Source organism: Agrilus planipennis, unplaced genomic scaffold (genome assembly GCF_000699045.2).
Source record: "Agrilus planipennis isolate EAB-ADULT unplaced genomic scaffold, Apla_2.0 scaffold149, whole genome shotgun sequence".
Lineage (NCBI taxonomy): Eukaryota > Metazoa > Arthropoda > Insecta > Coleoptera > Buprestidae > Agrilus > Agrilus planipennis.
In genome coordinates, this window is record NW_020438906.1 from 41,830 (window position 1) to 57,193 (window position 15,364).

The window sequence follows — 15,364 nt, forward strand, 5'->3', positions numbered from 1 at the left end:
ATAATAATAATATTTATTATAAAATTAGAATAGAAAATAATGAAAACCCAATTGTAAGTGAAAATTTTCTTTTGTAATCCAAACGTTTAACTGTAGAGGTCGTCTTCAGCGTCGTCTTGGAAGTTACCTTGATCACCCGCGGTAACTCCGGGAACAGGAGCGCCTCCGCCGGCGGTAGGGAAACGAAAATTGGTTCCAAACCCTCGAGACTGCTGTAATGTTTGCGCAAACATTTCATATTTTCTAATATCGTTGTCTGACACTGATCTTCTAGCAAAACGCATAGCTTCTTCAAAATGAGCTCGAGTTATTTCAGGAACCGGGTCTTCCTCATCCAACTATTGTAAAAGAAATATTAAGTTTGTCAAATTAAATATCTAAACAGGTCACTTACGTCCATTGCGACGTTTGGATTGGCGGCCCGTTCACGTTCACGTCTTATCTCCGCTTCTATACTCTGCCGAATGGCCAATTTACAGGCACGTTGGCAAATTTCTGTTAAATCGGCACCAGAAAATCCATGTGTGACTTTCGCAATGTAAGTCATATCCACGTCCTTGGCCACAGGCGATTTGCGCAAATTAGCCCTGAAAATAGCCTCACGGGACTTCTCGTCTGGTAATGGGATGTAAATCAGCTGATCTAAACGGCCTGGACGTAATATAGCTGGATCGATGATATCTGAATAAAAATAAAATACATTAATCATATTTTTAAAATAAGTTATAATTTCTTACCAGGCCTGTTTGTAGCCCCAATAATGAAAACGTTCTTCTTAGCTCCCATACCGTCCATTTCAGTAAGAATTTGATTGATAACGCGATCCGCTGCACCTCCAGCATCTCCCACGTTACCCCCACGAGACTTTGCAATAGAATCCAACTCGTCAAAGAATAGGACACATGGCGAAGCAGATCTAGCCTAATAAAAAGTTAAATTATATATTTTATTTTCAAAAAGAAAAATGTAATAATCAAATAATAAATACCTTATCGAAAATATCTCGCACATTAGCTTCAGATTCACCAAACCACATGGTCAATAATTCAGGTCCCTTGACCGATATAAAATTAGCTTGACATTCATTGGCGATTGCTTTGGCGAGAAGAGTCTTACCACAACCTGGAGGTCCATAGAAGAGTACCCCTCGTGACGGTTGCATACCAAATTTGAGGAATTTATCTGGATGTTCAACAGGATATTGAACAAGTTCTTGCAACTCTTTCTTGACATTCTCCAAACCCCCGATATCATCCCAGGTAACATTAGGTACTTCGACCACCGTTTCACGTAGAGCACTTGGACTGCTCTTAGTCATTGCATAACGGAAATTTTCCATAGTTACAGCAAGTGAATTTAAGACTTCGGCGTCAATTTGATCGTCTTCCAAATCTATCAGATCCATTTTTTCACGAATCTGTTGTAGGGCAGCTTCAGAACAGAGGGAAGCAAGATCGGCACCGACGTGACCGTGGGTCTCTGCAGCTATCTGTTCCAAATCTACGTCGTCTGCGAGTTTCATATTTTTCGTGTGAATGCGAAGGATTTCGAGTCGACCAGTTGCATCTGGAATGCCGATGTCAATCTCGCGATCAAACCGCCCGAAACGACGTAAAGCTGCATCAATGGAGTTGGGCCTGTTGGTTGCGGCCATGACGATAACATGTGAACTCTTTTTCATGCCGTCCATAAGAGTCAATAATTGGGATACAATTCGGCGTTCAACTTCTCCATGCGTTTTTTCACGTTTGGGAGCGATCGCGTCCAATTCATCGATAAAGATGATAGCGGGAGAATTCTTGTCAGCTTCCTCAAACGCTTTTCGCAGATTACTTTCAGATTCACCGGCCAGCTTGCTCATTATTTCAGGACCATTGATAAGAAAGAAGAATGCGCCGGTTTCATTAGCAACGGCACGGGCTATCAATGTTTTACCAGTACCTGGGGGTCCATACAGCAAAATTCCACGAGGAGGTTTAACACCAATTGCTTTAAACAAAGACGGATGACGTAGAGGTAGTTCAACCATTTCCTTGATTTGGGCCAGCTGCTTCCTGCAACCACCAATGTCGTCGTATCCAACGGCATTAAGAACCTCTTCTTCTTCCTATTTTATAAAATTAATAACAAATACTATTGTATAAATTTATTCAAACCAAATGTTGGTTATTTAATTTACCTCACGTTTGATGGGATCTCCATCACAATGTATTACAGTATCTGGTGCAACAATACAATATGGGGAAGGATCTGTTTCAACAACTTTAAATTCAACTGCTCTCATTCCCCCACGTACAACAAACACATCCTCTTTGTGAATTGGTCTGTATGCTTCCAAAAAGTAAGGTTTCAAGTAAACTTCAAATAGATTCCTGAAACAGAGAAATTAATTTATGAAAATAAATTTATTTGATTAAGGATTTTTAAACTATATTGTATTACTACTACAAGTACAATTCTTACCCAGTTAATCCTTCTACAGTGTCATCGATGGGAAGCACATGTATTCTTTTCCCATATTTAACATCAGGACATGGTTGAATTGAAACAACATCAGAGAGACGAACACGTAAATTGTTTCTAACTATACGATTCATTCTGATCTTTTCATCTGGGCAAGTTTCATCAGACAATACAATGCAAACAGTTTCTTTTCGTCGCTTTCCTTTTAAAAGTACTGTGTCGCCTCTAAAAAGTTGCAATTCATCCATTTTTGATTGCGAAAGGGCAACGACTGAATTATCATCATTCACTGCTTCTTCTACTAAAAGCCTATTTGGACGATCCTTGCGACGTAAAATTGCAGTTGCTAAATCATCGGGACTGAAAAAGTAATTTTACTTTACAACTGATTGAGATTTCTGCCAACCGATTTTTTTTTAGAAAATTATACCAAGCGGACTGTGATAATCGTCCATGACAAAATTAAAAAGAATAAAATATACGCATACAGATACGATTATGATCAGAATTAAGCAGGATCGACATACCTTTTTCCTTCCGCCATTTCAAATGTGTAGTTTTTTCTAGTGCTTTTTAAAAATTATTCAATAAAATTCGATAATTAACAAAACTTCACACACTACAATTACTATATGGACCGACTTTCGACTCTGAAGATCTGAACAATGACGGTGCCAAATCACAAACCGCTTGCAAGAAAAATGACACTTTTAACCCGTTTGACGCCCCTCTTATAAAATTCTATGATCTAGTGGCTGTGGCAAAGCTACACAGCTACACAATCTAATATTTTGAATACGAGAAAAGGGCGCCCAATAATCTAGATAATCAGAATCAGTTTATAAAAAGCGGAAAAATAACAGTTATCGTAGAGATTAAACGAGAACAAGTATTTTTCTTTTTTGCTTTACTTACTTACATTGAACTGACATGAAATTAATGCAAAAACTAGAATAATGATGAAAAAAAGTGGTCAAGGCTTCTTTGATTTTGTGGAAAAGGGAAAATAGTTTAAGGACAACCATTCATACGGCTAAGTTGGGTTGTATTTCCTGCAAGCAGGACTTACTATCTTAAAACCCTTCTACCTCCACCTGTTTTAGGGCCTGTTGATCTCGTTGAGGCTTGTACCTCGTTCGGTTTAAAGGGATTGTTAAAACCACGAAGACTTTGTTAACACTTTAGTTGTTTACATCTATACCGATAGGGGTGAAAACGTGAGAGGCATGGGAAGTAAAGGTGAAAATAGGACATAATGATTATGTAGACAACGCGATCTTCGGTTGACAGAGTGAAGAGGAGCTGAAGCTGGTAATGATGACTTTATAGAAAACTAAAATAAAGTTTTTAGGGGGGGGACTCCTAAACCAATCAGCAGTCAACAATTTTGACTTAGCATTAATGTAACATTAAAATTATATGTAAAAGTCTGTGATTATTGTAGTTCAATCTTCCTTTAAATATTAAATTAACTCAGTTTCATTGTTTTACCCTTTTTCATTTAGCAACTGATTTTATAAATTCTTGATTTATTTATTCATTTAAACTAGTATTGTTAGGAGTAATTCATAAGATTCACTAATATAATTTTAATAACCAACAAAAATAATGCTTTTTAATTATTAATTATCTTACGATCTAAAAATTGACAACTCTAGTGACTGTAGGTGTGCATTTAGCCACAATAATCAACTTTCTTTGATTGTTACATATCAATTTTCTATGGTTATATCTTTCTCTATGGTTACAAGTTACAAGATAGTGTTACAAGTGTCAGCTGAAATTTAATTAATAAAATTTCTCATGTACTAAATTTATTTTTTTCTCAAACAGAAATTTTGAGTGATGGTTTTAAAGTATATATGTTTCATATTTAAAATTGTCGTGTACGTTGTCTTAGAATAAAACAATAAAAGTGCATTCGGCATTTTAGAAATGGCAGGAATTAAAGGTAATGTTAGTCATCCTATTGCTTACAAATAAATATTATTTTTTGTCGGACTAATAAAGTAAATGTGTTATTTGTTGAATGTAATTTATAATGTTATTATTTTTCCTTTTGTTTTTCTTTTTCATAACATTTTGGAACTGGATTATTATGAAAAGGGTGAGTCAATTTATTATTAAACAATACAATATATTTTTATTAATTATGGTTCATTTTCAGACTGGTATGTTTAGCGTTTGCTGGATCTATAGGAATGACATTTGTTATACTGGCCTGTGCTTTGCCCCAATATAAGTAGGTTTAAATTTTATTCTATTTTGAGTATCTAAACTTCAACTTTTTAGGATATGGTGGCCATTTTTTGCAGTCCTTTTCTACATACTATCACCTATACCTACGCTGATAGCGAGGCGTTACAACGAAAATCAAGGATCCAGTAATGGTTGTATGGAAACTGCAATATTTATTACTATGGGTTTAGTCGTTAGTTCATTTGCACTACCTATTGTGCTAGCTAGGGTGACTACAATTCAGTGGGGTGCATGCTATTTGACTTTAGCAGGAAATGTTGTGGTATATTTTACTTTGATAAGTTTCTTCCTTACTTTTGATCAAGAAGATGCTGATTATAATATGTGGTAGAATTTTTTTTAATAACGAACCAAAACTAAGAACTGGAGTGAAAGTTGTATGATGTGTAATAAGTATAGATATACTAGTGTATCTTTCAAATTATTAAGTTTATTTTCAATTTAATGTTTCTTGTTTTGTTTTTTAGTTGGTATCATTTAAGAGCTAAGAATCTAATACCTGTTACAATACATAAATGATATATTTTTTTCAGTTGCACTTTCGGTACTTAAAGTACTTATACTTTTTGAATTTTATGAAAAGCTATATTATGTGTAAATATTTATAATTTTTCTAAAACAATGTGTAATTTATTATGTTGTAGTTTTATACATATATTCCTTAATTAAATGTGTTATAATAAAAATAACATTATAAAAATACAATAAATGCACATCTGACTACAGTTTTTTTTTGTCACTGCTTTTTTAAAGCCCCTCGTCACTTTTTCTAAAACTACAAATATTTTTTAAGATTTCTATACATATATTGAAACTGTACTCAACGAATAAGGATTACATATATATATTTATAATTAGATAATTTCGAATAAAAAGCAGTTTTGAACATTTGAAGAGGTTGTTTTCAAAATATTAAGAACACTTATTGTAACAAAATCCTAATTTAAAAGTATATGTTACTAAAAATCAAGCTTTTTACTCCTCTAAAAGCGTTTTACTTTAATTTATGGAGCAGAAAGTAATAAAAACCCACATTAAATCCAAGATTTAGTAAACTCAAACACAGCTGGTGAGCATTTGACGATAAAATGGCATCAAATGGACGATTCGTTGATAAAGCAAAAATTACAGACGGGATAATTATAAAACTTCTCTTAAAAAAGTGTAGCTCAAAGATAACAAACGTATCTTTTAATTTAAAAAAATATTGTAAGTTTGGATGCATTTTATTTTTTTTTTAACGTATTGAAATAATCTAAAAGCTATTTATTTTGAAGTTACGGATAGGTCATTCTTTTGGTGCAGTGAGAGTAAAATTTTAGCATGCAACGGAAGTAGTTTACAGCTTGCGGAGGAAGTTGCGTCATGCGGTGGAATTCGCGCTTTGAATCATTTTCAAATGTAACATGTTGCTCTTCTCGGTTTTAGTTGCCTTGCCATAGTGCCTGAAACTTCCGGAAAGGCTAGGCGACTTTGTACATTGTGAAACAACCACGGCTAGTAATGGTCTTTTTCAAAACATAATACAAAGATCACTCCTAGACGTGGTCATTTTATACTACTCTTCAGACGACCACGACTAACAGTGATCGATTTTGAACGATCACGGTTGGGAAAAATGGCGACAGAGAAAAGTGTAATTTCTATATTTGGTGAACGTTTCGCCTTACTTGCAGCGGCGTTTCTGACACCCGGGGCGAAGCCTAAATTTGACGCCCTTCCTATTCAGGTATTGCGTAAACACCGAAGGAGGATGGTTTATTTTTCATGATATGGGGCCGGGGGGTGATTACGTTAGTAATATTTACTTATTTATTTTCTAATTTTTCTGTAAAATTTAGTAGATTCTGATTTGAAGAAATATGACAACCCTACTTGTCTATGTCCGAAAGCAATAAGAATGTTCGGGGATTCCCCAAAGTAATTGTTAATGCTCCCTCGCTCTCACGCGGAGTTTTATGGTTAAGTTAAAAAGATTTTGAGAAAATATGCAGGTATCAATGTTTACGTAAGCATAAGGGGAAAAACCTTTGCTTACTTTTGTTGACAAGAGGGTTAAAAATTACTAAAATTCAGTTTAGGTGATAGCTGAATGGCCTCTAAATGTCAAGTCGTTTGTGTGTTAAAGAAATTTTGTGCTTTTTCCATATGATACAGGATTTGTAAATTACAACAAAATAATTAATTTCAATTGAAAATGTATTAACTTAAGAGTAACAAAAGTAAAATTAAGCATGTGCATTTACAAAGTTCTCACATAATTTACTTCATTTACAAACATAATTCAGAATTTCCGATCGTTAGCATTTTATTGTCGCTAAGAGCATAAGTATTCTTTTCATACTTTTGCAATGTTTTAAAGTTTCAATCTCTGCATCATTAACTGATAACATTTATGGGATATTTTATTATGGAGTGTTAAGGTACGTACAGTCCGTTCAATAGTTTTATCCCACGATAGTAGCTATTTTATTGTACATAACACAGGAATCTCGAGACTGTACTTTTAAAAAAGTGACAAATTTTAACGTGTTTTGTGTCTTGTTTATAATACATAGGCGAAATTTATAGTCCACCAGACGATTCGGGTTTTTCTTTTTGGTATATTTTTCTACTACCGTTATGGTTACGATTTGACCATTCGACTTTCAGCTTTTGCTACATTGGCTATGAAAAAAATGCCTGTTTTACATTTAGATACAGGACAGATACTTTTTACAGATTTTTAACAACACAAAAGTCGTGGAATTTGGAAGAACCAAGACGGTAATATCTTGCTATACTTCATTTACTTTCTCTAGCGACGTGCCCCTTCCAATGTCGTGGATGCGCGCTGGCAAAATCGTAGGTAGGGAGAAAAAAGCTCATTATACTCTCGACTTTTGTTCATTAAACATACTTTTTCATACAGTACCTACCAATAGTTTTGTTTAATCATGATGTTACTGCGAGTCGAAAACAAGCGTTAAAGCCTTTAATATGTCTTCAAATATAAATAAACATCTCGTTGATATTTTCAACGCAATTTTAGTGGATAAAATGGTTAATTTTTCTGTGCAATACTGTACAGATTTTCTGGCCTAGTGCTGTTCTTTTCTACTTTGCGCCGGTCAAACAAAAGGTCACATCGCTAGAGAAATTAAACGAAGTATACATGGTAGGAATCGTTAAAAACTGATACAAATTCCAAAAAAAAATGATATCTAATGCTATTTATATAACAACATTTTTGACCCCCTTTTGCCCCTTCCCCCACGCTACGCCACTGCTTACCAGTAGAAGTTTAAGTACACACTTGTTTTTTCTTTTATTTAAGGCGAAATGCTCTTCGAATCAAGTATTAGTTCGTAACAAGTAAAAACAGATGAAAAAGTAATAGATTATAATAATTAATTTATAGTAGCTAGAATAGTAACAATTAGATAAATTATTGCGCTGATATTTAGATAGACAGTTAATTTTTTTTTATTATCAACTTGAATTAAAAATAAAAATAGAAACATGCGCTGCATGAACGTAATAATAATTACTGTTTAATGAGTACATTCGTGAAGAGGGTTTATAAGTACCTTTCGTACGAGTCACTTAAAATGTCAGTTAAAATGAAGATGTTAAGCTGTCGGATAATCAATAATGTCACTAGCGATACCACACTTTGGTTGGACAATTACCGAACAGTTTCGTAAACTGAAAGCATAATCGACAATTTCCTGATTTTTCTATCGTTGCTATATATGCCCACACACAGAAAAACGTTTTACATCCACGTCGTCATTAATCTAATTACATACAATTAGTACATTGGACGGGGTAATGAACACATTGTTCTCTAGTTTTTGATTGATCATTTTCAATGGGTTTTTAGGATTGTACCAACTTTTAATTTGATTTTATTCGTGTAATGCCTTTGCATTTTAATTAGTAATAATTATTAAGGACATTTTTGTTAAGCTCCACCTTTAATTTATTGTTTGTTAGACCCATGATTCAATTGCCAAGTATTGTACAATAATTCTGATCTATTACATGAAAATTTTACGTCTTTAGTAGTCCAATCTTTAGGATTAGATTTGACATTGTTTATTTCTATTCTACGAATTTGGTTTACTTTTATTAACGCAGTTTTTTTAAACATCATCCACAATTTTAACTTTTTTTTAAGTGGATATTGGTCATTGAACAGATTATTCAATTTGGAAACCTTTGCATTAATACAGCCAGATTTGACGAAAACATATCGATGCCAGAACCCTTGCTACAATCCTTGTTAGCTTACTGGACCAGTAATTGCTTGAAAATCGAGCATAAAATCCTTTTCTAAAAAAGTTTTTGAGAGAAGTTTATTTAAAACGTTAAAACATTGATCCCTAGAAACCAGATTTGAACATCCCTTGGAATGTAATTAAGAAGATACAGGGTTAGTACAGTTACTTTATAGTGACGTCATTAGAATTTCAGGAATTGTTTCGAAAATATTTTCATTTGCATCTACATTTTTCATTTATCCAATTTTTAATCATTTGAGTATTACCCTACCCCATCAATCAATTTAAAAAGTTAAAGTTGAATGTAATAACAACCTCAGTTTTTGTAATACAAAACACTGTCAAAATGTGACAAATATACAGCCGAAAATATTTACCAACTTGAAGATTATTTCTCTAAAATGTTTTATTAAATGATTTACGGTTAAAAAATGTCACTGAGAGCCTTATCAGGACGATGCGGCGGATGTTGTTCAGGTCCTTTTGAATTTTTCAATTACTTAATTTAAACATAATACTAAACTCATTAATTCAAAGGTATTAAATTAATAATAGTAATTCATATAGTTATAGTGAAAATAACAGACTACTTTACTTTTATTAAAAGATTATACTGCGTATTTTATTTACGCAATTTCTCGGTGGTTGTGAATTAGAAACAGTTGAGAACATTTTAATGGTTTCATAACGGGAATAAAAGAATTTGATCTTGAAATTAAATTATAAAGTTTAGGCGAATTCCTAACAGTTCCAGTACCTTCGGATGAATATTTTAAGATTAAATTTCCCCGAGGAAATTTTTAAAGGAATAGATTTACTGCCTCAAACATTTTACTTTTTTTCGGCGTAACAGCATTAGATATTAGATAATTAGGGACGCCGTTTATCGGTTTTCAAAGCTACTTAACGAATTTATGTAAATATAAATGAATAACTTTCTTTGTACAAAAAAGAAGACGAATAAAAGTACATATGCATACGAAATGTTCAAAGTTTAACAAACTATCTGCTAATTATGTAAGCAATTTTATACCTATTGTCTAATATTTTAAATGAAAACTGGCTTCAAAAATTAAAACATAAGTCAAGTAAAAACACGCTGAGAAGTTGGTAAGTATTGAAAAATTATTTAGTACAAATCATTCCACAACATCAAAAATAATTATCTCCATAATAATAAACGAAAAACCAAACCATTTTTTATTTATTTCGTGTTTCTTTCCAAGGCGTGAGAATTCATTTCAAATTAGTCTGTGTGAGGTAGTAACTATGTGCTTGATTTATTCTGAAAAGGATTATATTGTACTTATGTACATAATTGTCCCAACCACTGTCTGTCTGTAACAGTGCAGTTTTCAAATCTCCTCATTACCAGCGTTAAATAAATGCTTAATGAATTCCCATCAATAAAAAGTAAATTATTCCAAGTGTATATAGTGTTGTCGTTAAAGAAAAATCGATGACAATGACGTCAGCAATGCGCGATTGGAGCGTCGCGACGCTTATGTACCAACCGAGCGACGTCGTCATCCGTGGCTTATATCCATCGTACAACACATCCTTTCTAACATGCCTCTGAGCTGGAGGCTGCTCCTTGTTACATTGTCCTTCGTCTACTTGTGCCAATCGACAGGGGATGTTTTTAGCAATTCGTTTCTTGTTAAATTCCGAAAAGATGTACAGCCCGATGAAGCCCACAGGATCGCCAAAAAAACCGGATTTGTCAACATGGGACCAGTAAGTAAAACAATTACATTTTACGTATTCACTATTATCCTAGTTAAATGTGCATCATACTCGTTAAAATTTTTTTGCTTAATTTTTAATGAACGTAAATAAATCGCGTAGGAATTGCAAANAAAAACCGGATTTGTCAACATGGGACCAGTAAGTAAAACAATTACATTTTACGTATTCACTATTATCCTAGTTAAATGTGCATCAAACTCGTTAAAATTTTTTTGCTTAATTTTTAATGAACGTAAATAAATCGCGTTGGAATTGCAAAAGAGATATCGTTTTAATTTAAAGCAGAAAGGTAAAGTAAAATTAATATTTCCGAAAAAATAGTTACGTACTAGGAATTTATAAAGGTTTGAACAGTGCTCATGAAACTTCCAAATAACATGCATGTTCTTAAAAACCAGGATTTTTTAATTATTTTATAAACAGTATTAAATATGAATTTATTTGATTACTAAACTGAACAACCTTATGATTAATCGTAACATTTTGGATTCTGAGTATTTGTATGTTCTTCGAATCAAAAATATGGTAAGTTTACTTAAGTGATGTAGTTATTTAATAAATATTAGAGACATATGATACGAATCATAACTAATTTTATAAATGCGAATGTGAGTTTTTTTGTTATCTTTTCACGCCTCTCAACTACTCAACCGATCATCATGAAAAATACTGTTCTCAAAGGATAGGAAAAAAAATTAGTTTCGTGTGGTCGACTTCTCGCCTTAATTACTCAATCGATCATCATGAAATTTTGTAGACACATTGTCAAGGGTACAGAAAAGGACACAGGGTACCTTTTATCTAATAAAAAAATAGTGATCTCGAGTGATAAAAAAATTAGTTTTATGTGGTCGATTTCACGCCTTAACTACTCAATCGATCATCATGAAACATTGTAGATACATTGTTAGGGGTATAAAAAAGGACATAGGGTTCTTATTATCCAGAGGAAAAAACGCTGTTCCTGACGGATAGAAAAATTAGTTTCATGTGGTCGTTGATCGCAGGTAAAATCTACTAAGCATATAAATTTCAATTTTACAAATCTAACTGTTAATATAGTAATACTCAATGTGAATTACTATATTAACGTACAAATCATTCCACAACATCAAAAATAATTATCTCCATAATAATAAACGAAAAACCAAACCATTTTTTATTTATTTCGTGTTTCTTTCCAAGGCGTGNATACCTACAGAAATAAATACATTAAAATTGAATACAACTAGAATAAAATACAAAGTGTTGACTATCTAAAAATACGAACAAAATTGAATATTTACAAAAATTATAAACACTAACAAAATTGAATATATATATGTACAAATATTAATTGAAGCCGCAACACAATTTAATTGTAACGACACTATAATGAACTTTTTAATTAACCCTGAGGTACTAAACAAAAAAGTGTTAAAATTTTAATTTAACAAAGAGTTCGAGTAATTCATTTTTTTTTCAACCAGGTACACAATACCCAATGGATATTAAAATTTAAGTGTCTGTAGACCGTTTAATTTTAATTTAAGAAAATGGATGCGATAAAATAAAAGGTGAAGGGTTATTTAAGTGCTTCGTTACAACACTGGGAAACTTTGTTTAACGGTAAAATCGTTTAAGCAATAAATGTACAACTAGGAAAGTTTGTGTATACTCATTTCTTTAGGGATTAAGCAATTAATTGGTGCATTACCGCTATAATATTTTAAGTTTCTGAACAATTTTGAGAGTAAACAATTACTAGGAAAAAGAAATAGCAATCACAATTGATTAAGATTAAAATAGAACTTGATCGGATTCAGACTTTTCTTCTTTTTGGATAACTAATAATAAATGAGTCAAATAGATATATTGGAAAATATTTGATTTTAAATTGCTACTGACAAGTACTTTTCGAGTTTTATTAGAAATACTTTTCAATTTGTATTTGTTTTTAAAACCAAATTTTTAATTTTGCAAAAATACCTTTTCAAATGTTTGTGATAGAGGAAGTTGCGTCATGCGGTGGAATTCGCGCTTTGAATCATTTTCAAATGTAACATGTTGCTCTTCTCGGTTTTAGTTGCCTTGCCATAGTGCCTGAAACTTCCGGAAAGGCTAGGCGACTTTGTACATTGTGAAACAACCACGGCTAGTAATGGTCTTTTTCAAAACATAATACAAAGATCACTCCTAGACGTGGTCATTTTATACTACTCTTCAGACGACCACGACTAACAGTGATCGATTTTGAACGATCACGGTTGGGAAAAATGGCGACAGAGAAAAGTGTAATTTCTATATTTGGTGAACGTTTCGCCTTACTTGCAGCGGCGTTTCTGACACCCGGGGCGAAGCCTAAATTTGACGCCCTTCCTATTCAGGTATTGCGTAAACACCGAAGGAGGATGGTTTATTTTTCATGATATGGGGCCGGGGGGTGATTACGTTAGTAATATTTACTTATTTATTTTCTAATTTTTCTGTAAAATTTAGTAGATTCTGATTTGAAGAAATATGACAACCCTACTTGTCTATGTCCGAAAGCAATAAGAATGTTCGGGGATTCCCCAAAGTAATTGTTAATGCTCCCTCGCTCTCACGCGGAGTTTTATGGTTAAGTTAAAAAGATTTTGAGAAAATATGCAGGTATCAATGTTTACGTAAGCATAAAGGGAAAAACCTTTGCTTACTTTTGTTGACAAGAGGGTTAAAAATTACTAAAATTCAGTTTAGGTGATAGCTGAATGGCCTCTAAATGTCAAGTCGTTTGTGTGTTAAAGAAATTTTGTGCTTTTTCCATATGATACAGGATTTGTAAATTACAACAAAATAATTAATTTCAATTGAAAATGTATTAACTTAAGAGTAACAAAAGTAAAATTAAGCATGTGCATTTACAAAGTTCTCACATAATTTACTTCATTTACAAACATAATTCAGAATTTCCGATCGTTAGNTACTTTTATATATATAATACTAGCTTTTCTAATTATTTCATTAGTAAAGAGGTCGTTCATAAAAGGCGTTCGCAAATAAGGGGGAGGCAGGGATACTGCTTACAGTGACGAGATATGATAAGGGGGAGGGGAATTTTAAGGAAATGTGACGTTCGCAGTTAATCAATTTTGGTTTATTTTTTTCTTAACGTGGCAGTACGAAAGAAAATCATTCTCATTGCTTTTTTTAATCGCAAGAAATAGTTTATAGTAGGGGGGGGGGCTAGCTTTTGTGACGTAATATTTGTTAGGGGGGGACGCTGACTTCGATTTGTAAATGAGTATTGATTTACCCGTCAGGATAACAAGGAAGATAGGCTTTGACGGCTAGAATTATTGTATAGTAGAATTATGATTCTATCTGAAGAATCCTGGTATAATTAAACTTTTGTTGCATCTGGACCTAACAATTCATTTATTAGACAACGATTTTTTAGCATGAATTATAAATTTATCCATCAGTGTTGTGACGATTGATGTCTGCGATTGAAGTGGTTATAACTGATTTAGATTAACATTGGTTCAACTCTGTTAACAAAAAGGTACACGACTCACTTCGTTCGTGTTGTCTTTACCTGTCCCAACCATTACAATCCTAACCTAATTGAACTTAAAGCTTTCATTCGTTTGATTGTAATCGAACTACTACTCTCGTCCTTTCTTAAAATTGCTATGGCTTAAACTAACTGAAAAATATGAAAACTGGATCTCAAGAATGCACCTCTTTGAATGGTAGCACTACGCGGTTTTGTCATATTTTGGGGCCAATTGAATATAACAAACAATAAAATCTCTTTAACGTTTTAGTTCCTTTCAACCTTCACACAGACAATAGCCTACTATCCATNCACAGTTAATCAATTTTGGTTTATTTTTTTCTTAACTTGGCAGTACGAAAGAAAATCATTCTCATTGCTTTTTTTAACCGCAAGAAATAGTTTATAGTAGGGGGGGGGCTAGCTTTTGTGACGTAATATTTGTTAGGGGGACGCTGACTTCGGTTTGTAAATGAGTATTGATTTACCCGTCAGGATAACAAGGAAGATATGCTTTGACGGCTAGAATGAATTGTGTAGTAGAATTATAATTCGAGCTGAAGAATCCTGGTATAATTAAACTGTTGTTGCTCACGTTGTCAATGCAGTGCCACTGAAGATATCAGCCGTAATTACCGAGGAAACATCTGGACCTAACAATTCATTTATTAGACAACAATTTTTTAGCATGAATCATAAATTTACCCGTCAGTGTTGTGACGATTGATGTCTGCGATTGAAGTGGTTATAACTGATTTAGATTAACATTGGTCCAACTGTGTTAACAAAAAAGTACACGACTCACTTCGTTCGTGTTGTCTTTACCTATCCCAACCATTACAATCCTAACCTAATTAAACTTAAAGCTTTCATTCGAACAAAATATGTTGTACTACTCTCGTCCTTTTTTAAAATTGCTATGGCTTAAACTAACTCAAAAATATGAAAACTGGATCTCAAGAATGCACCTCTTTGAATGGTAGCACTACGCGGTTTTGTCATATTTTGGGGCCAATTGAATATAACAAACAATAAAATCTCTTTAACGTTTTAGTTCCTTTCAACCTTCACACAGACAATAGCCTACTATCCATTTTTGTAATACACTTAG

The 15,364-nt window shown here is 33.0% G+C and overlaps 3 protein-coding genes across 3 annotated transcripts in view; 2 read left to right on the forward strand and 1 right to left on the reverse strand.

The window, feature by feature from the left end:
• Nucleotides 1-44: 44 nt before the first annotated feature.
• Nucleotides 45-3,155, reverse strand: LOC108736423 (transitional endoplasmic reticulum ATPase TER94). Its single transcript, XM_018468842.2, has 7 exons — nt 2,991-3,155; nt 2,464-2,823; nt 2,180-2,372; nt 989-2,107; nt 738-921; nt 395-681; nt 45-338 (listed from the first exon to the last, which is right to left on the reverse strand). The coding sequence occupies exons 1-7, from the start codon at nt 3,005-3,007 to the stop codon at nt 87-89; spliced, it is 2,412 nt and encodes an 803-aa protein (XP_018324344.1). The 5' UTR covers nt 3,008-3,155; the 3' UTR covers nt 45-86.
• A 1,047-nt stretch (nt 3,156-4,202) lies between these two features.
• On the forward strand, nt 4,203-5,333 carry LOC108736425 (leptin receptor gene-related protein). The gene is made up of 3 exons (XM_018468844.2): nt 4,203-4,415; nt 4,631-4,705; nt 4,756-5,333. The coding sequence occupies exons 1-3, from the start codon at nt 4,399-4,401 to the stop codon at nt 5,051-5,053; spliced, it is 390 nt and encodes a 129-aa protein (XP_018324346.1). The 5' UTR covers nt 4,203-4,398; the 3' UTR covers nt 5,054-5,333.
• A 5,196-nt stretch (nt 5,334-10,529) lies between these two features.
• The window catches only part of LOC108736387 (neuroendocrine convertase 2), a 101,175-nt gene continuing 96,340 nt past the window's right edge, over nt 10,530-15,364 (forward strand). Inside the window, exon 1 of the mRNA XM_025973419.1 lies at nt 10,530-10,724. Coding sequence (XP_025829204.1) covers nt 10,557-10,724 — 168 coding nt within the window. The 5' untranslated portion in view covers nt 10,530-10,556. The remainder of the gene's footprint in view (nt 10,725-15,364) is intronic.